This window comes from Crinia signifera, chromosome 1 (assembly GCF_055691185.1).
Source record: "Crinia signifera chromosome 1, ASM5569118v1, whole genome shotgun sequence".
Classification (NCBI taxonomy): Eukaryota; Metazoa; Chordata; class Amphibia; order Anura; family Myobatrachidae; genus Crinia; species Crinia signifera.
Window position 1 is genome coordinate 106522697 of NC_139217.1, and position 23571 is coordinate 106546267.

The following is a 23571-nucleotide window of genomic DNA, read 5'->3' on the forward strand; positions in this document are numbered from 1 at the left end:
CTGCTGCATTAATGATTACTATGTGAATGTGACAGCCCCAAAACTGCCACTGTAGCAGCAGAAGGATCATCACACATATCTATATAAAAGCATCATTTCTGGCTTTTTTTTGCTATGATAAAATTGTATTTTCTGGAAAAAAAAGTGCATGGAATCTACAGCTACCAATAGGAAGTCATTAGCTCAGGAAATGCCGGTCAGGACTTACTGTGTACATCAAGTCTTGCAGTACAAGATACAATGCCAGCCTCATTCTTTGCTGATACAGTATACCAGCCAGCATCCTCTTTAGTGGCACCTTGAATTAGTAGGCAGAGGTAACCATAGTTATCTTGATGCATGCTGGGAAAAGAAAAATGATAATCAGGACCTAGAAGACATTGCTGACAATTGCAACAATAAACATTTGACATAAATGGATAGATAGCACAATTGTAACACATACCGTTTATACTCCATTGTGCGGTGCATGTAAAATAAACCATATCAAAATAAATGCTCTTTTCAGAACATTATTTCTCAACATTTACTATTATCAGGGCAGTATTCAATGTAAAATATCGCCGTGTGCAGCGAATCCTGTTTAGGATTCACTGCACACTCGCTGTGTTCCGGAGGGCTGGCTGACACTCGCTCTCCCTGTATTGAATGTCGGAGGGGCGAGTTGCCCCTCGCGGCGAATCTTAACCCCTGCAGCCGGCAAGCGTCCGCGGCAGGTAGCTGTGGGACGGTGGCAGGCAGGGAGATTGAAGTCTCCCTGCCTGCCCCAGAATGTATGTGGGGGGGAGGTAGGCTCCCCGGGACCCAGGCAGCACAAGCTGCGCCCCCCCCCCCCAGAGCCAGCAGGGGACCGGGCATATTCACTGCTCCCGATCATGCATATGTAATGATCGGGTGCAGTGAATATATGAATATCTAATGAGCGGCTCGGCTCCCGGCCCCCTGCTGGCTGCTATGTGTAAAAAAAATATATATATATATTTTTTTTTTATTAAAATATATATATAGATGGAGAATTGCTACACGGAGAGACATGGCGAAAATCACTTAGAAAGACGGCGAGAAGTGCACGTTGAATAGGGTTGTTCGCTCTTTGAGACCAAAATTCTCTGTCCAACGCGAGAAAAGCACAAACTCGCCATAAAACACGGCAAATTTTTCTCATTAAATACTGCCCTGAGTGGGTGGCAACTTCAGCATCAAGGAACGTGACTGAACATTGATATTGGAGTATCATTATTCATGTGTAATATAGTTTCTTACAAGTTACTGTTACTGTAAGTACAATATCCTTATGAAAGTAACTTGTATCTATCAAGTTTGCATGTGTGAAAAGATTACCAACAAATCATAATGGCAATACCAACCTGACTCGTTCTGTGTTGTACGTCAGCGAATCATTTTCTTTCTTCCAGAATATTTGTGGAGGGGGCATCCCAGCGACACGACACTCCAATCTCACTGGGTATCCTTCAGCCACTCCCGTGTTCTGAAGTTTATCTACGAACACAGGTGGCTTGTGTGCATCCCTTGCTGTTGAGACAGAATATACACCATAATTCTATCATGTAACATTGCATCACTGACAACATCCTATCCATAATGCCTAGAAATGGAAGTAACAGAGTCATCTGGACAGTAGTGTGCAGGAAAGGCGGCATGAGCCAATTCTGTCTCTTGGGCCTGTGAGCTGCTGGCACACAGCTTCGTGTTCTTTCCCCAACATGTTGCTCTTTTACTATTTTACTTTCTTCATGAGTAAAATGCAACCAGAAGACACATCGAGAAACATCATCAAGTAGGAACATTTGGACACCATGGGGCTTATTCTGAGTAGTAGGAAAAGTGCATGCAGCTTCTATTAGTGGTAGCCTTCTGTGGGGTCATGCATATCCCACTACAGACTCCTTCCCCTGTGTACATCCACACAGCGGTATGAACAAGGATTAAGACTCCCACTTATTGCTCCTGTGTACACTGTGTAATACTGATCAGTGCATAGCTTAGAGCAGTGGTTCTCAACCTTGGTCCTCAGGACCCCACACAGTGCATGTTTTGCAGGTCTCCTCACAGAATCACAGGTGAAATAATTAGCTCCACCTGTGATCTTTTAAAATGTCTCAGTGAGTAATGAGTGCACCTGCCGGGTGACCTAGAAAACATGCACTGTTGGGGGGTCCCGAGGACCGAGGTTGAGAACCACTGCCACAAACATAGGACGCACCAGCCCAATGGCAGGATACTCTGTTTCAATATGACCATGGCCTCCTATGTCTATGGCTGTGAACGCAGCCACTTTCTCGTGCGCCCATGTCATCACCAGCTTATTACTGGTTAGTCGACCACTATTGGTTAACAGACAGGTTGACACAAGAAAAAGGCTGAAAGTCACGGTGTTAATGTTTCGGCCGGGGGACCTTGTATTTTTTCAAAAAAGTCCCCGGTAGTGGCACTAAACTGATGGCTGTCACAGCCTGGTGCTGGCTCCAAAATGCGGGGGATCCCTAGTCTTTTTGCCCCCCCCGATCATATTTTTGCATTGCAGTAAACAGGCGATTTTGATCACCAAAAAAGTCGCACAGTCAAAAAAAAACGCACCATATTACATTATGCACGTGGTCTGCAACACTACACGGGTATTGCTCTCAGCAAATGTGAACAAAATATATAAACCTCATTGTTCCCTAAAATGCTGCCTTGGAGCGTAATGGTTAACTAAGACATAAAAATGACAATGCTAAACCTTGTAAAGAAACATCTGAACAAGTGGAAACCGTGCCAAGACTGACTACAAACAGATGACAAGCAGAGCAAGTGCAATACTTTCCAGCCTGTGTATAGATTTTACTTGGCCAAAAAAGGTCTTACGGTTGTGCTCTGCAGACGCGCACAGTGCCTCCTAAGATCCGGCTGCATGTTTCATGTAACCAGAAGTCATAAAGCAAATGCACTAAAATAGTTGTGAATTTTAAAGTTCATGCCAAGAAAGTAACAGGGAGTTCCCAATCACCTTCCATTGGTCTATGAGACACAAAACAGCTCTTCTCTAGGCCTCAGTCACCATAGTTACAAAGTGAACACACTGGTACTAGGGACTGAGTCTATTGGAAATCTGCCCTTCATAAAATGAGTGTGAGAATTTAGTCTTGGAATGGTCAGGACATAGGCAGTGAACCCATTCTTACCATGATATATAAAAATGTAATGAGCATAATGTATTTACCTTAAAGTCCTTCCCAATTCTGCCCTATCCAGTCTGGGGAATGTTCAAGAGTTTACTGATGCTCTGTTTATAAGCATGGGTTATATATTGTAATGTGAGTGCAACAAGTACACACTTATCAAGTTTTCCCTGCCCTATTACACTACAGAGGCAATTTTTCTTGTTTTTCTAAAGAAAAAATGGAGCGCAATATTGGATGAACCACATTGAGGAGACAAGTTATTGTATATACAGGTTGGGTGGTGGCCTCTATGAGTACTGGTGCGTGTGTTATTGTATGCATGGATGTGGTGGTGGTCTCTATGAGTACTAGTGCGTGTGTTATTGTATATACAGGTTGGGTGGTGGCCTCTATGAGTACTGGTGCGTGTGTTATTGTATGCATGGATGTGGTGGTGGTCTCTATGAGTACTGGTGCATGTGTTATTGTATGCATGGATGTGGTGGTGGTCTCTATGAGTACTAGTGCGTGTGTTATTGTATATACAGGTTGGGTGGTGGCCTCTATGAGTACTGGTGCGTGTGTTATTGTATGCATGGATGTGGTGGTGGTCTCTATGAGTACTGGTGCATGTGTTATTGTATGCATGGATGTGGTGGTGGTCTCTATGAGTACTGGTGCGTGTGTTATTGTATGCATGGATGTGGTGGTGGTCTCTATGAGTACTGGTGCATGTGTTATTGTATACACAGGTGTGGAGGGGGTTTCTATGAGTACTGGTGCGTGTGTTATTGTATATACAGGTTGGGTGGTGGCCTCTATGAGTACTGATATCTGTGTTATTCTGTACACAGGTGTGGTGGTGGTCTATGAGTACTGGTGCCTGTGTTGTATACACAGGTGTGGTGGTGGCCTCTATGAGCACTGATATCTGTGTTATTCTGTACACAGGTGTGGTGGTGGTCTATGAGTACTGGTGCCTGTGTTGTATACACAGGTGTGGTGGTGGCCTCTATGAGCACTGATATCTGTGTTATTCTATACACAGGTGTGGTGGTGGTCTATGAGTACTGGTGCCTGTGTTGTATACACAGGTGTGGTGGTGGCCTCTATGAGCACTGATATCTGTGTTATTCTGTACACAGGTGTGGTGGGGGTTTCTATGAGTAATGGTGCGTGTGTTATTGTATGCATGGATGTGGTGGCGGTCAATGAGCACTGGTACATGTGTTATTGTATACACAGGTGAGGTGGTCTCTATAGCACTGGTGTCTGTGGTGTGGTGGTGGGATTGGGACATTTACTTTTGAACTCTATTCAGGTTGTTGATAAGCTTTCCTGTGAAAAAGGCTGCATTGTGAGGAAAACAAAAAGCTTTATCCCTTAACTGAGCAAGATTATCAGCAAGCACTATACAAAAAAGCAATGATATTAGTAAATAGAGCCTAATAGGTCACAAGTTTTTCATAATGCCGCACACTGGGGCAGATGTATTAAGCCTGGTGAAGAGATAAACTGGAGATAAAGTGGAAGGAGATAACGCACCAGCCAATCAGATCCCAACTGTCATATTTCAAACACAGCTGATTGGCTGGTGCGTTAACTCTTCCAAGTTATCTCCACTTTATCTCCAGTTTATCTCTTCTCCAGGCTTAATACATCTGCCCCACTGATCTGTAATCTGCCCTAATTTTTTATTTATTTCCTTTAATTTCTATGGTGCCACCAAGTGCCCGTAACACTGTTCAGGGGAAAAAACCCACAATGATATGAACATAAAATAAGCTACAATGTAAAAAAGGTTCAACAAACAAATACATAGAGGGGGGCACAGCATGACACTAATTAAAGGCATTACCGGGAGATGGGCCAAAAAGATCAAAGTCACTGGGGGTATGCAATGTGCCGCCGCTATTTCCGACGTGGGAAATAGTGTCAGCTCCCTATTAAATGCTGTCATTAACAACAGCATTGATGTGGGATCATGGCAGAACGGGCCTGACTTCAGAACGACAATCCACGGCCGTTTTTGCGGCCACACCCCCTTTGTGCCCATCGGCAGGCAGGACATTGAATCCCGTCTGTCCTTATGCGGTCGATCTGACAGCAAATGGGCCAGGATCACGGCTGTCGGTGGGTATCAACAGTTGTGATCCCAGATTGCATACCCCCCACTAATTACACTGGAAAAAGGATATTGCAGGAAGAGAACAAGAGGTTAGAGGGCCCTGCTCATGAGAGCTTGCAGCATTAAATGAATATTCCACAGAACACATTACTACAAGAAACCCTTAATAAAATAGCAGGAAGTGCTAAAGAATGACTTACCAGCAACTATAAGTTCCAGGCTGAATGAGTTCTGCCCAGCACGATTAGAGGCCACGCATGTATATATACCAGCATCTCTTGCGGTCACAGGCTCAATGACCAGAGAGTGTACTCCATTCTCACGCACCAGCATTTTGTGAGAGTTGTCTGGACGGACAGGTCTCCCATTCAGTTGCCAACTTAAGTCAGGTGTTGGTAGTCCACTCACCTACATAGAATGAATCTGATATTAGTATTGTCCAACAATCACTGCTATGTACTGTAGTTCAAATGCTACTTGGACCAGAGAATTCCCACATGTGGATATATGTGAGGAACAAATACCATTACATTTTTGCATGACAGGGCTTGCTGGTACATGTATTTTGGCAGAGAAAAAACTTTTATTCTATGATTGCAAAAATATATTAGTCTCCACCTACAGCCTATGGTAGTTCAGAAAGAGTCTATGGAATAAGACCTCTATGCTAACCAGGGGTGGTTTGGCACTATGGTGGTGGGACCCCCAAGATGCAAGTTTTCCAGTTATAGGGCCACCAGCAGAAGCAGATTTAGACCTCTTGGGGCCCTAGGCAAGATACCGGGTTGGGCCCTCCTCAATAAATTCTCAGCTGCATGAACTTCGGCATTGGATACAAATCTGAATCAGGCTCTAGGTATTTTGGAAGTAGACTTAATAACTATGTCACATTTAAGTAAACTGACTGCCCACATACATTTTGTGTGTCCAAATATTTTTTATCCTAAAAAAATAAAAAAAACAGCAAAAGGGCTGTGGGCAGGTCCATGTGATGTCATGTCAGTAACGCAATGCTCTTCTGGGAAAGTTTTGGATGGTCAGGATATCTTTATGGGGCCCTTTGGGCCCTATGCAGGTGCCTCAGTTGCCTTGTGGAAAATCCTCCTCTCGCCACCAAAAATTGAGAGGTATGTACCAGCCATTGCTGGCAAGCCTAGTGCTGGCAGTAGCAATTCAGGGGGACCATGCTTTTTTGTACCCCCGCTTATTCTGTTCCCAGTTTTAGGCTTGCAGCACTAGTGTTGGTTGGACTTTTAAGAAAGGGTATTTTGTTTTTCTACAGGTAAAGGAAATATTATCATCATGGATCTTGTGCTAGATGGATGGCAGCTACAACAGGTATGCCCTCTAAGAACTCTGTATGTGGCATAAGGTACAGCATTACTCCAGCTATGATATCACCCATTCTGCCTCACCAGCAATAGCAGAGAGGTGAAAGTCTGCATGGACACTGACGTGCGCTACTGGGGAACAGCATTTTGCCAGTAAATCTGAGGCCTGCAGAATTCAGAACTAGTTGCAGAAACATTTGTTGATTTTAGTAAAACTCCGGCAAACCACGTGTGACCAATGAGAAGCCCACTTTATTGCCATTCATGCTGCTACTTAATTGCAAGCAGCTATATAAACAACACAAAACAGTGTTCTGTTATATCAGGGTCTCCGCGTGCTATATCAAATTATAAACATTGAGTTTATGTAACTTTTAATAAATGCAGAAAATTCCAGTATTTATAATCAAGGTTTGTCTGTAATTTACTAGTACTGATGTATGCTGTTTATTTTACTTGATGCCTACCCCATGTACAGTGCTGTGTACTTAGTGGCACCTAATAAATAACAACTACTAATAATAATAATAATAATAACAGCTGTGATACAGTACCCCCCACGTTAGTGTGATCTCTCCGGGTTGTATGATATTAGCATGTATTATCACTGCGCCGGTGCTGCAGCAGCTATCCCATGTGACCGCTTTACAATGTCACAGTCCACGTCAGACCCTGCTTCCAGCATTTACTAATGACAACATTTATCTGAAAAATACTGTAAGACCTTAAGCTGCTAGACGTGACACTGGCTAATTTGTCTTTCAACACTGTGTATATCTATTACCTGCTGCTATGAATGTCACAGGCCCCACTCAGGTTTCCTTTCCCATGGGAAGGTCGGCAGTTCTTTGAAGCCCAACCTCATTACACATGTGCCAGTAATCTCTACACTGCATTCCCCTGATGTTTAACTTCACATCCCTTCTCCGTGGTATCAGCTTCTTTGGACCACCCTAAGAATTTTTTGCCACTAGAACAAGTTGAGCTTCTAAACAATCAAATGCAGGGATCACATATTGGGCCCAATTCAGAGCTGCTTGCTAGGCTGCGTATATTTGGAGCCCCGGCAAATGCACAACCCCACCCCCCGCTGACTATATCCCCTCGCTACGCTGCAAGCAGATTTATTTATTAACAGTTTCTTATATAGCGCACACATATTCCGCAGCGCTGTACAGAGTATAGTTGAACACTCACATCAGTCCCTGCACCAGTGGAGCTTACAATCTACTGTATATTCCCTACAACATGTACACGCACACAGACATTCTAGGTAGGCCAATTAGCCTACCAGTATATATTTGGATTGGGGGAGGAAACCGGAGCACCCAGAGGAAACCCACGCAAGTACGGGGAGAATGTACAAACTCCGCACAGTTAGGGCCATGGTGGGGATAGAACCCATGACCTCAGTGCTGTGAGGCAGTAATGCTACCCATTACATTGTCCCTGCTGCCCACACATCCGCTCCCATGCGCCCGCACAGAGGAGAAATCATGTGATGGTTGCTCACCATGGGCAAAGAAAGTAGCCCAGGACTTACTTTTCTGTCCGAATTGGGGACGGGCACTGACGTCATGTGACTTCCTCCGCCCACTCCAAGCAGGTAGGGAAACGCCTGCGTTCCCTGGAGCCCACACAGTGTTTCTATGGGTGCGCCCACCATTTTGGTGGGCACGCCCATGAAACGCTGGGTGCCCATCCCGGAACGCCCCCTGCATGTCTATTAGGCATTGAGCAAAGGAAAAATTGACTGAAGGCACTCGCTGCGGGGGTCTACACATGCGCATTAACGCCTTTTGCACATGCGCAGTCCCCCACCATCGGAGACAGGGCTAAATTCGCTGGGGCCAATTCAGACATTGAGCAGGTTGAGCAGGAAGAGTGCACAAACAAAGATTGCTTAGAATGAAGCTCAGCACAGCACAGAGATACTGGTATGTAGATAGTAATAGGGTTGGGTCGGTAATGATGTGCAGAACGGGGCATTGGTAATGATATTGAGTGTGCACACTACCTGATATTGCAGAGAAGTACCCCACAAAGTGATATCGTCAATAAAAAATCAGGTAGTGTATATGGGGCTTTACAGATATCGGATGAAATAGTAGCAGTGCAAGGAAGCCAGTAGCTGCAATAAGCTGTTTTATCCACATATGCGAATACTTAGCAGATTTGGGTAGAAATCAGGCACATGCACTTATCGCACACGGTACCTGGAAATGTTATGCTCTCTGCCTGCTGACACTCATAAGGATGGCATGCAGGAGATCAGCGGTATGCTGGCACCAGTATAAGTGTACACATACAGTATATATCATACATAGTGTACAGTATAGGAAATTGTACTTCTGTGCCTGATATTTGTATCATAATAAAAGCTGCTTTGTAAGAAATAAGTAGTTAGAAGTGAATAAAAAAACAAAGCGCTAAAATGTAAATATAAAAGATAAATATAAGATAAAGATAAAATCTTTTATATTTATTGCAATCTTTTATATTTACAATTTAGCTCTTTGTTGTTTTATTCACTTATATCATACATAGTGTACACACAAATCATACACACACACACACACACACACAAACGCAGACACACCCAGACAACACACAAATAGCATGCGTACACAAACGAAGGACTGAGAAGAGGAGGGGTGGATCACGCTGGCCATCTGCGTCCAATAACAGATGGAATATGAGCGGAGCTTCTGCTGCTGGGCATGTGCTGCAGCTCCTTCAGCCATCCAATGCTGACAGTCCTGCTGAGCATTTGTGATCACACCCTCGGGTGAACTGATGAGACAAGGTTGTCTTGATCTCTTGGTCCTAAATTGGTCACTAAGGGGGTGGGGGCGTCCGAGTGCTCACAAACTCTCACCTGCGTGTGCCACTGCATAACTACAACTTATTTCAGGCACTAGGCTGTCATTCAGCAGTCAATATGCATCTACAGTAAATCTGTTTGTTGAATTCTATTGTCAGAAACAATTTTGAGTTAGATATGAGAACAGCAGAACTGCCTACACAGATGTATTCTGTAAGGGGAACGTCCTCTTTAAGATCATGAACATGACTCAGCAGTATAACACATCAGCTATTTCTGGAACTGTCCGTAGCACTGATTCATGGAACGTTCCTTACCTTGCAGTCCATCCTACACAGCTTTCCTTCTTGAACAATAAGATCTCCAGGAGCTTGCAAGAAATGAGGACGGAAAAATCTCTCCTGGATGGGTTCATTTTCATCTCCGCTATCCCTTGACCGAGATCGTGGTCTGAAACAAAAGAAAACATACAGTATAACACTATTTTTTTCCACAGAAATGCCGTTTACAATCTGAGTGCTAGACTATGATGCCATCAGCCAGAAATGCTGGGTGGCCAAAAGTCCATGAGTTTACACAAAAATATTCCAGGATATTGTTTCAAAGTCTTGTGGTCAGACGCCATATAAATTATTTGTGCTACACACAACGTGCAGTATATACACTTCATGTCTGAGTAATGTTTTAATATTTGAAGTAATGGAAAACCATGAACTCAAAAGCTCACAGGGAATTTTAATATCTTCTGTGCCCCAAGTTTTCCTTTTATCAGTCAATGGCACATAAGTGAGTTATGTATTCACGGTTAACGTATACTACAGTATAGTCAGTATAGTATAGTCACAGTAATGTCTCCATTTTAACATTGGCAAGAAGTATTCTGTCATTTTTTTTCAACAAAACATAGCCTGGGGCAGATGTATTAAGCCTGGCGAAGAGATAAACTGGAGATAAAGTGGAGATAAAGTGAAAGGAGACAAAGCACCAGCCAATGAATGTGGGGTAGATTTATTATAGCGGCGCTTAGCGCACCACTATAACACGTCCTGCTTCATTAACGAGGCAAAGCAGGAGGGGAGACCGCATGAACATCTTGCCTTCCAAAGCGGGGGAGCGCAAACTTCTCCCTGCGGCGATTCCTCCTCCTGCTGACAGCGCATCAGTTAACACTGACACGCTGGCTGGACTGGGCATTTGCGGGATCACGCTATACAAGTGAGATCTCCAGCGCAGTTCAGAGCCAGCAGCAGAGACAGATCTGTCCCTGCTGTGTGGATAGGGCAGTACCACCTGCAGCTGTTGAAGTCAATAGCTGCAGAGGGCAGAACGGTCATACATTAGGTAAGAGCCAGGCACGCAATTTAAAATATGGTAGATGCTCTAAGCCTCCTGCCACATAGCACCGCTGATACAGTACCCGCATTGTGGGTGTCATGCATCAGGGGAAGCGCTATCCCCTGCCATTACGCACGCGGATAGCACATATTCCCTTGATCGCTAGTTAATAAATCTACCGCTGTGTTTGAAAATGACAGTTAGTAGTTGATTGGTTGGTGCTTTATCGCCTTTTACCTTATCTCCACTTTGTTTCCAGTTTATCTCTTCTGCAGGCTTAATACATCTGCCCCATTATGTGATAATGCAAACACTCCTCTTTAACCCCTTAATGAGCAGTTATTCTGTACCTCACTGACCAGACCCTTTTTCATTGCGTTTTTTAACCTAAAATAATTAATTGGTGGCCCAGGACCAATTCAATTTTTTTTATATGTAATGTAATTGGCAAAACCACTGCTGGTTGTTACCAATTGTGAAATATGCAGACAAACAGATAATAAAGCTAAGGATGACCCATAAACACAATTTACTAAATTTAATATTTTACTTCTAAGTTTCTCAATAAGAAACTTTTGGCTTAGGGGTGCCAGGAAACAAATACTGATACCCTAGGGCAAGGGTAGGCAACTGGCGGACCGCGGTCCAAATCCGGACCGCAAAGGGCAGAAATGAGATGTAGCCCTTACGTCTCTCCTGGCCCCATTTGCCTCCTGAAGCCTCTTCTGGCTTCAGCGGTCCCAGTAATGCATTGCACACTGCAAGGGCTGATAATCTCTGGCAGTCTGCCAGGAGCACAAGCAGCACAAGCAGCAGAGGCAGGAACGGTGGCGGTGCAGAGAATACAGCGGCGGAGGTAGCGGGCAGAATACAGCTGCGGCAGCAGTGGGCAGAATACTGCTGTGTAAGTTTAAAATGTTTGGCTTTTTTTTCTCCTTTTAACGCGGTTGCTGCTTGCTATGGAGGGGGTGGAGAATGGTGGTATCTGTTCATCCCAATGGGATGGAGCTTTGTGGCCCCCATGGAAAAAAAGCCATTACTTTTGTGTGTGTGTGTGTGTGGGGGGGGGGGGGGGGGGTTGTCCTGATGGGCACAGGGAGTGAGGTTTTATGTGGCAGTTTGGTTTTTGTCATCAGAAGGTGACCCTTAATTACAATACAGATATTTGATTTTGTGGACCTCGATCAAAATAATTAGAAATATCCGGACTCCGTTAAAAATTACTTGCCTGCCTACCCCTACCCTAGGGTGTCGTGACTGAAAAAAGTTTGGGAACCACTGGTCTATACTAAAGCACAAGGTTGTTTGGTTACAAGTCTTACAAACTTTTTAAATAGTTTAACTTTTTTTTTTATTAAGCAAAAGAGACCTCTGGTATATACAGCAAGCAAAGAATCATTGTGGCAGATTTATTAAGCTTGGAGAAGAGATAAACTGGAGATAAAGCGGAGAAAAGGTAAAAGAAGATAAAGCACCAGCCAATCAACTCCCAACTGTCTTTTTCAAACACAGCTGATTGGCTGGTGCTTTATCTCCTTTTACCTTTTCTCCACTTTATCTCCAGTTTATCTCTTCTCAAAGCTTAATAAATCTGCCCCAATGTGAGCTGCATCGCATAGAAACTGGAACCAATTAGCACAGGCTGGCATTGAAGATATAGATTCAAGCACCTTCTGTTTTACCTTTGGGTGCTTATCACTGAGCAGATGTCCTAGTGACGTCAAATCCTATCACACAATGACCTTATATTATGTGTAAGAGCAGTGCTTCATTCCTAAGAAGCTAATTCTTTTTCATTCAAAGCCTTCTTTAATGGACCTATATGGGTGTCTTTATGAGTATGAAGTGTTGCCATTTGGAATATCGTTCTTGTGGGGTGTCCAACCCAAGGATGGTTTTACAACAGTGTATCATGTGAACAAATCATCTAGGTATACAGGATGAACATGGATATGGTTGGCAGGCTGACAATTTTACTGTGTCGATATTTTCTGGACGAATGAATTCCTGAATGGTTGTCTCAAAATCTCCCACTACTAATAGGTTTTCAAAACTGAAACGTTGTCCAGTGGAAGCAGGTTATGGCACATACTGTAGCCCAATTATGTGCATGCCATAAAGCAGGGATAGGGAACCTTCGGCCCTCCAGCTGTTGTTCAACAACATATCCCAGCATGCCCTGCAAACAGTTTTAGCATGGCCAAATAGCAAAACTGTAGCAGGGCATCCTGGGATGTGTACTTGAACAACAGCTGGAGGGCCGAAGGTTCCCAATCCCTGCCATAAAGTGTGCAGATTCAACTCCACTATCTAATATTGGTTACTAAATTAACTATATGTTTTCAAGTAAATATTGAGCTGATTTAAATAACCATTTCAATTAAATGAATATTATCTCAGAAATAAAATATCATACTATTTTTAAATATATATGTGCGTAAGTAAGTATTTAGGTATGTTTATTTACAACGCACTAATATATTGTGTTGACATACAGTGTACTGGGTTTTCCTATTCCCCATTCACAATCACTAGTCTAGTATATAGGGGTTATTCTGGTTGATTCGCAAGGCTGCCCATCGCCCCCCGCCCCTCGCCCACTGCACGCACAGCCCGACCATCTTGTCCATATAAGAGTAAGGAAGCTCCTCCCAATGCCGGATTCATTCAGTACATCACCATCCGTCCTTAGCAGGCAGCCAGACCAGATTTGTATCTGTGCTCAAACCTTTTACCTACAGCACAATGCTTCAGAGAAAAACTGCCCAATAATTATGATTCTCTACTTGCTAACAAATTCTTTTTGACTACATTCGAAGCACTGAGTTGTGTCCTTAATGATTCATAAAGCAATGTTGTTCTAGCCGTAATATAAGCATTTCACAAACCTCCTAACGTGGGGCTGGGATGTGGGTGTGCGGGTACTTCTTCCTCTCTGGTTCACCGCCTGTACCATCAGCCTTCCAGTACAACTTACTCTGCCCTGTTAACAATACAACAAAATGAAAATGCTATTTGATCATATAAACTAATAGAAGAACCAATAATGCATTTGCTACAGTACATTGGTTTTATTACCAAAGTTTAAAAAAGTGGCATACGTTAGCAGGATGGATATATATCTGGTATGAAATGGTCCCACGATATACATTATCCTGTAAGAAAGTGGCTTTTGGTAGCCAATGCATTTTGTAGAACAGCAGACACGTATTTCCTATGCATTAGCGGTGGTGACATCCTGCACCTTCAGACGCATGGAAGGGAAGCTTTGTAGCGGCAGTTGTATAAAGCCAAAGGCAGGCGCCCACCAACAGGCGCAAACACCCAAACAAGGGTTAGGCTGCAGGCAGAGCATTAGTGGGTAGGAGGAAAGGGTAAGTATACTTACCCAGCCTCTGTCAGGATTCTGACCATCGGGGGGAAAGCACCACTTTTTTATATATATAATTTGTATATTTTAGTATTTAACCATCATGGCTTTCATTAAGTGTTTAGCTGTATTTGCATCCCTGTATCTACTGTAAGTGTAAACATTACGTGAATTACATCAGGCACGTGCAACTCGAGACAGCCGTTTAATCATGCATTTCAACATGTATCTTGGGAACAGAGGGGCTGGGATGATCCCTGGAGCTGGGCAAACCAATGGCGGTCATCCCAAAGTGACCTTTCCTAAATCCCTGAAACAAAAAGTGGAAAAGAAACAAGGAACACTCCCAACAGCAGGGCCTGTAGCCTAGCAGCGCCAGAAACACAACACAGTTCTCATGTTTGGATTATTTGTGCTGCAATGACAAGAGTTTATTTGCTTAGAATATTATCTGCTTTGTGTTTTTATCTTGGCACTTGTCTCTGTACTGTATAAGGAGACACAGATTTCACTGCAGCTGATCTGTGATAGAATATTCCCATTTGCCTTCTCAGAAATTGTATGTCACATCGGAATCATTTAGTCCTTTTTTTTTTTTATTACTTTCTAGCACTTAATGTCTAGGAGCTTAAGTGACTGCGATCCAGAGATTTGGGATAAAAAATAAAGTATCCTGCAGCCTGAACTGGGGCAGAGATGGGATGTGAGAGGATGCTAATACTGAGATGTTATTAGGTGGATTTATTCACAGGGGATTAGCATGATGATTCTGACAGAATAAAACCATTTAATAAACCTTTTGGCTAATTAGTGAAAGGAAAATGGTATTCGTTAATTTATTTTTTCCCTGATAAATGGGAATGAACACATGAAGTCCCCATTTTGCTATATTAGCAATGCCCACTCACAAACACTTGGACGGGAGGTGACCTGTGACCTCTGGGAAGTCTGACAGAGTTAAACTAAATTCACTATATTTGTTTACTCAAACATGAGAATGATTCAACAAAGGCCCATAATAGATAACTGTATCATGGATACTATATGTTACTATGAAAGTCATCCATCCACAAGTTCACTAGCAATAATGGCTCACATGTAATAGGAGCACATTGTCAGAGCCAGCACATTACTTCTATGTGAACTGTTCTTAGCTTAATGTCACTGAATAACTGTAGTGTGAACCAAGAGGGCAGTGCAGCTGCAAGTAACTAATGGTGGGCAAGTAGGGTGGCTGGAGTGGCAAATGGCAGCCTAGAAGACCTACAGAGTCCTTAGGTCAGGCATGTCCAAACTGTGGCCCTCCAGCTGTTGTGAAACTACACATCCCAGCATGCCTTGCCACAGTTTTAGCATTCCCTAATAGCAAAACTGTGGCAAGGCATGATGGGACTTCACATCACAACAGCCTGAGGGCCAAAGTTTGGACATGCCTTTCTTAGGCAGTCAGCTAATTCCTTCTTCAGAGAGACATTATGACATTATTTGTTTGAGGCTGGCAAAGTGTGGTGAATTGCACTGCAGCAACCCTGCCCTACTCTGCATCCACCTATCTATATGTGCCCCTCACTCATATATCTCTCTATGGGCCAGATGTATCAAGCTTTAAAAAGTGATAAAGTGGAGAGTGATAAACAACCAGCCAATCAGCTCATACTTGTCATTTTTCAAACCCAGCCTGTAACATGGCAGGTTGGAGCTGATTGGCTGGATGTTTATCACACTCCACTATATCACTTTTTGAAGCTTGATACATCTGGCCCTGAGTCTCTCTCATATCTAGCCACAGCTTAAGTTATTATAGCGGGAGAGACTGATCAGGGGGCTGGAATGTGGCAGAATTTCTTTTTTTTAAGTAAATATAGCATAATGTAACAATGACTTTGCTTTACTTGTCCTTCTGTGAATATTTATTATATATTGTGAAATTGTTATCATAACTGAAAACAATGGATCCTCTGTGTTACTACATTTTAAAGTATCAGCATATTTATGAGGTCCAAAGTATGATGGGTCTCTAAATACTGTGCGGTCTGTTGCATGAGCGAATGTATGCACCACACCCTGGTTATGGAAAATGAGAATGTGGTTATACCGGCAATTGTTTAGTAGGAGTTCACACGCCTGTCATGAAATGGGATAGGTAACAATACCTGTGGGTTGGCAGCCATGATGGTATAGTTTCCATCATCATCCAGGGAGGAGGCTGAGGTGTGAAGGGAACAGGTCCCATCAGCTTCTCTTTGGATTCTGTAGTGCTCGCTTCTTTTAGAGATTTGCTTCCCATCTTTGAACCAGTATATCTGTAGATGCGGAGACAAAGGAATGTTAGATTATCACGGCAGGGCAAAGCGGCATCTCGGAGTCAGCGAATGAAAACATACGTAGGCATAACAGCTGAGGCTCCGGGCAGCTGCACATAGACTCTTCTGTAGTTTAACATATCAAACAAATGTACAAGTTGATCCAAAAGCTATTTTAAACAGCAAGAAAAATGGATTTAAGCATTGCCAAGAATGCTAATCTCTGAAAGGTTACAAGGCATCATGAATTTGCGGGCATCTCATGCATTCCATACACACACACAGAATAAATGGCATGAAATCAGACTCGGGGATCTGTACTCCTTCAAAGAGGAGTTTCAAGAAAGCAGTTTAATAGCTTTATCGTGGCTGCATCTTAATACAGCCTGGGCACTACAGTTATGCAGATAGATAATAAAGTGATTTGCTGTCATGGTTATGACAGATTAAGGGGCGAGGAGCACACAGAATTAGCATTCTCAGCTTGTGGACAATTAAGATCAGCAAATCTACATTTACATATGTCTGTTTGCCCACGAAGTCTTTAACAAAGGCAATTCTTCCCAACACAAACTTAGGCAAAATCATAGTAGTCTTGGTGCATGGCTATCCTGATTTCTCCTGGAACTCCCCGGAGCCTAGAACCATACAACCATACAATTTGACTATATTTACTTGAGATTTTGACTATGGCTGATTTTGCCTTTACTAGAACACTAGACTCTACACAATACAGTCAAAATTGGCCTGCCTGCACAGTCTACTATTGTCTTGCAATGCCGACCCCTGAGGGGCGCACATCAACTGTATATACACTGTGCGATGTGTGCTAACTTTTTGTGCTACTATAATGAAACCTATGGCAGTGACAATTGCATTGCCTGTACATGCTCTGTAACAGTCAAACTTCAGTATATAACCATAACAGTGTGTACAACTGATAGGCACAAAGCAAAACAGTTAATAATGTCTGAAAGTAACCACACAAACTGCTATTGCTGCATATCACATTTTTTCTTTTATAGAATGCAATCAGAGTATGGAATATGTATCCACCCCTCTGGCCAAGATATTGCTACGTTGCTTTATAAAGACAATGAATCATGTAATTGGACCAAGTCTAAAGCACAATAAATGCCACATCACTACAACTTGACTCTAACTTTAGGCGGGTGGCTGTGCGGGTACATGCATGAGTACAATGCCCTCTCATTGTGTGTACAGATGTAGAGAAAAAAACAGAGGCATTCTGACAGATTTGTGCAAGTGCAGAAAGACGCTAACAATAAAAACGTGTGGAGAAATAAAAAAAATGTAAGATTGTACTACAGTATGTGTTCTGTAGTCCTAGTATATACCAGGAAAGCTATCCACTTCACTGCCACAATAGCTCTTACAGACTTATTGGTGTCTCTGTGCTACGAGTGCTCTGGAAAGCTCCATGTATTATATTTTCCTTTTTTTCCAAAATACATTTTTATAAAGTCAAGCAGCAAAATATACCGCAATTACTTCGTAAATCAACAGTGATACAATATACATTAACAAACAGTTACACTTGAATCAAGAAAACAGAATCAAGAAATCAGAGAGCTGCAGCGACTTAAACCCCTTTCATATTGCATGTTGTAAATGGTATATTGCAGTTTCAATACCATTTTTGTACCTTTCAGATTCAACCCGTTTCACCCATACAATGTCATTTAAATGTTTATTTCCTGCTTGTGGGCGGGGATCATGCAAGGAGATAACCTATCACCCTTGTGCAGATTATCATTTGGAGCAACATTCTCAAGAAGGACACCAACGGGACGAAGACTTCCAGGAAGGGCACCATCTGGAGCACCATCCTTAGGAACACACAACCAAAGTAAATAAAAAATCTAAATCGGGCGCAAACAATTCTAAATGAGACTTTCTAGTGATCCTTAAATGTTTTTTTTGCTGTATGCAGCTCACAGTTGTAATCTGGACAATTACTAGATACTAGATACAACTATAGCAAATAAAAGGATGACAAAAGTTCCAAAAGCCTGCTCAATAAGAATAATCCTGTATGCCAGCAATATTTTTGAAAATCTATAGTACAGATTGCAATCTGATAAAGGTGAGTATGTACTAGCATTGAGGTGAATGGAAAGGAAATAATTCCTACTGAGCGGGCTTTTGGAACCTTTGTCATCCTAATTTGGAAATATAAACCTCTATCCACATCCATTACTATTCAAGATTCTGATGTTAAATGGAACTTGCAAACTGAAATACCTTGTAGGAAAGAATAAATCCTCTATTACTGCTAGGAATTAAGATTTCATCTTTGCATTAATTTACCTTGAAATGTTGGATTAAATTATGTTATGACATTTTTATATATGCTTTGTCTTAGAATATGTGCTCAGTAGTTTTATGAATTTATTTAATTAATTTATTATTATTATCTCTTTACTGTACACAATATTTTTATTAATTAAATGTGTATTTTTTATACTGATTTGCAATCTCTGAGATTGATCTCTCCCCTTTTTTTGTTATCCTCGGAGGAAGAGCAGGAAGTGGACCAGAAGCCAGCTCATGAAGCCATCGCACAAGAAGTGAAGCGCATTGCAGATGACACCTTCATCCTTTGTGACAGAATCACATAAATTAGGGTACAGATATAAACAATGTGCAGTGTCTCACTTGTTCCTGAGATTACTCTCCAGATGGAAAAGGGGTACAGACTCCCAGAAGGTTTTGGGAACAGCTGGAATGGCGGGTGTCCATAAACCTGACCGGAGAAAGAAGCTGGATTCTATTTTGGTAGGATAATTGGTCTCAGTCCTTGAATAAGGAGCTCCGGTGAATAGCAGGTGTGGTGTCCCTTGCGGTGTCCAGTGAATGTCCCAGATGGAAAAACCTTGGTTATGGGGGAGATGACGGAGAGTTGGTCCAAGTGAGAGCTTGTTTCTGTATAAAGTCCCAAATGTCAGACTGTAGCACCTTGACTGACGCGTTTCGTTGCGCACAGGCAACTTTTTCAAAGGTATAGTGGCATGGATCTAATCAGGGTTTTTATACCTCTTTACATGTAAAGGTGTTCAAAGATATGCTTCCAATGTGTTTGTGGTCAAACACATTGGAAGCATATCTTTGAACACCTCTACATGTAAAGAGGTATAAACAGTGCTATTTTTGTAGGAAAATAGGTTCAGGAACTGTGGGCGGGGGCAGAAAGTGGGCGGTGATGTGGGAGGAGCTACAAAAGGGGCGGGCATTACAGTTAAAAAAACAACAACATATAATTCCTCCCAACAGTGGCAGTAACATAACAATCCCCAGCAGCAAAGTGGAGAATATACGCCAAAGGCGCGCGCCCAAAAAACAGGGGTGTAGCCTCACTGCAAGGGGCACAGCATTACAGGAAAAGACTACTTTATAATGCGGTTTTGCAACCTGCACGCAGAGAATTGGCCTATTATACATATGCCACACACCGTAACGCTTATTATACATATGCCACACACCATAATGCTCCATTATACATATGCCACACACCATAATGCTCCATTATACATATGCCACACACCGTGATGCCCATTATACATATGCCACACACAGTGATGGCCATTATACATATGCCACACACAAGAGATGCCCAGTATACATACGCCACACACCGTGATGCTCCATTATAATTGTGCCACACACCGTGATGCCCATTACACATATGTCCCACACCGTGATGGCCATTATTCATATGCAGCACACAGAGAGGCTCATTATACATATGTCCCACACCGTGATGCCCATTACACATATGTCCCACACTGTGATGCCCATTACACATATGCCACACACAGAGATGCCCATTATACATATGCCACACACCGTGATGCTCCATTATACATATGCCACACACCATAATGCTCCATTATACATATGCCCCACACCGTGATGCGCATTACACATATGGCCCACACCGTGATGGCCATTATACATATGTCACACACTGTGATGGCCATTATACATATGCCACACACAGTGATGGCCATTATACATTTGTCACACACTGTGATGGCCATTATACATATGCCACACACAGAGATGCCCATTATACATACGCCACACACCGTGATGCTCCATTATACATATGCCACACACCGTGATGCCCATTACACATATGTCCCACACCGTGATGGCCATTATACATATGCCCCACACAGAGATGCCAATTATACATATGCCACACACAGTGATGGCATTTATACATATGCCACACACAGTGATGGCCATTATACATATGCCACACACAGTGATGGCCATTATACATATGCCACACACAGAGATGCCCATTATACATACGCCACACACCGTGATGCTCCATTATACATATGCCACACACTGTGATGCCCATTACACATATGTCCCACACCGTGATGGCCATTATACATATGCCACACACAGAGATGCCCATTACACATATTTCCCACACCGTGATGGCCATTATACATATGCCACACACAGAGATGGCCATTATACATATGCCCCACACAGAGATGGCCATTATACATATGCCACACACCATGATGGCCATTATACATATGCCACACACAGTGATGGCCATTATACATATGCCACACACAGTGATTGCCATTATACATATGCCACACACAGTGATGGCCATTATACATATGCCACACACCTTGATGCTCCATTATACATATGCCACACACCGTGATGCCCATTACACATATGTCCCACACCGTGATGGCCATTATACATATGCCACACACAGAGATGCCCATTACACATATGTCCCACACTGTGATGGCCATTATACATATGCCACACACAGAGATGGCCATTATACATATGCCACACACAGAGATGCCCATTATACATATGTCACACACCGTGATGCTCCATTATACATATGCCACACACCGTGATGCCCATTACACATATGTCCCACGCCGTGATGGCCATTGTACATATGCCGCACACCGTGATGCCCATTACACATATGTCCCACACCGTAATGGCCATTATACATATGCCACACACAGTGATGGCCATTATACATATGCCACACACAGTGATGGCCATTATACATATGCCACACACAGAGATGCCCATTATACATATGCCACACACCGTGATGCTCCATTATACATATGCCACACACCGTGATGCCCATTACACATATGTCCCACACCGTGATGGCCATTATACATATGCCACACACAGTGATGACCATTATACATATGCCACACACAGTGATGCCCATTATACATATGGCACACACAGAGATGCCCATTATACATATGCCACACACCGTGATGGCCATTATACATATGCCACACACAGAGATGCCCATTATACATATGCCCCACACAGAGATGCCCATTATACATATGCCACACACAGAGATGCCCATTATACATATGCCACACACAGAGATGCCCATTATACATATGCCCCACACCGTGAAATAATCCCAGTGGTAGAGCTGTAATTACACGCCATCCCTGTACCCCACTACCTGGCCGGGCCTCCTGCTGCCCCCATCTCTTACCGCAATCACGTTCACAAAGGTGGTCTTCCCGGAGTACTGCAGCCCCACCAGGGTCAGCTCCATCTCCTCCTTCCAGAACAGGGGTTGCCAGGGGTTCTTGCTCGTTGCCAGGGGGATTAATGCTCGTTGCCAGGGGTTCTTGCTTGTTGCCAAGGGGGGGGGGTTAATGTCCATTGCCATGGGTTCTTGCTTATTTATTGCCAAGGGGTTAATATTTTTTGCTCGTTGCCAAGGGGGGTTATATTCCATTGCCAGGGGTTTCAGCTCATTGCTAAGGGGTTAATATGTGCCCACCCGCCCGTCAGCTGCTGCCCCTGCCTTACCCTGTCTTCCCCTGCACACAGAGAGACAAACACTAGAAGTCATTTTTCACATCCAGCGTCTGACAGGAAGCACAGCTCTGCAGCGTTACCAGGAAGTCGCAGAGCTGTGCTACCTGTCAGACGCTAGAGGTGAACTATGACTTCTAGTGTCTGTCTCTCTGTGTGCAGGGGAAGGAAGTCAAGGGCAGCCGGAGCTGACGGGCGGGTGTCCTGATACATGGGGTGGGCGGACACTGACAGGGAGCGGGGAGCAGGGAGCGAGCAGGCTATGCCGGGCGTCCTGGAGCAGGTTCCGGAACGCCGTTCCTGATGACATCATTTTTAATATGAGCTTCAGGAATGGCGTTCTGGACCGTTCCGGCTGAAAAATAGCCCTGGGTATAAAAATATTGATTAGATTAGATGATTAGATCCATGCCACTATACCTTTGAAAAAGTTGCCGGTGGGCAACGAAACGCGTCAGTCAAGGTGCTACAGTCTGACATTTGGGACTTTATACAGAAACAAGCTCTCACTTGGACCAACTCTCCGTCATCTCCCCCATAACCAAGGTTTTTCCATCTGGGACATTCACTGGACACCGCAAGGGACACCACACCTGCTATTCACCGGAGCTCCTTATTTAAGGACTGAGACCAATTATCCTACCAAAATAGGATCCAGCTTCTTTCTCCGGTCAGGTTTATGGACACCGGCCATTCCAGCTGTTCCCAAAACCTTCTGGGAGTCTGTACCCCTTTTCCATCTGGAGAGTAATCTCAGGAACAAGTGAGACACTGCACATTGTTCATGTCTGTACCCTAATTTATGTGATTCCGTATCAGGCTGTACACCAGTAATTTTATGCAATTGCTTTTAGTACTTAATTAATTTTTTAGTGAAAATAAAATAAATTGTAATACCCAATTGGTCATATTTATTTTTATCATTTAGCGCTCCACCACCCCCTGTGTATTTGCATATCTCAGTAATAACAGGTTTTATACCTATCTATAACCAAAAGTTGTATTACTCTAATTTAGAAAGCTACAGGGCTATAATATAGATACACAATGGTACTGTCTGGATGAATCTATTTACAACTATTTAGCGGAGTCACTGACCCAGAGACAGAAGCTTATGTCACTCATTACTCACTGTATTAACAAAGGAGCCCAAGACAAATATTCAAAGAGATTTACTGGAGATGACAGGGAAAACAAAAATAGCAAAGTTACCAAATGAAGCAGCCACTAGTA

General features: G+C 43.2%; 1 protein-coding gene across 3 annotated transcripts in view; it reads right to left on the reverse strand.

Moving 5' to 3' along the window:
- PALLD (palladin, cytoskeletal associated protein) overlaps nt 1-23571 on the reverse strand; it is a 350163-nt gene that overhangs the window by 12001 nt on the left and 314591 nt on the right. For all 3 annotated transcript variants that reach the window (XM_083171059.1, XM_083171065.1, XM_083171070.1), the window contains 6 exons: nt 16306-16455; nt 13671-13765; nt 9765-9897; nt 5493-5700; nt 1368-1533; nt 209-342 (listed from right to left, as the gene is read on the reverse strand). In XM_083171059.1, the coding sequence (XP_083027185.1) occupies nt 209-342; nt 1368-1533; nt 5493-5700; nt 9765-9897; nt 13671-13765; nt 16306-16455 (886 nt within the window). The remainder of the gene's footprint in view (nt 1-208; nt 343-1367; nt 1534-5492; nt 5701-9764; nt 9898-13670; nt 13766-16305; nt 16456-23571) is intronic.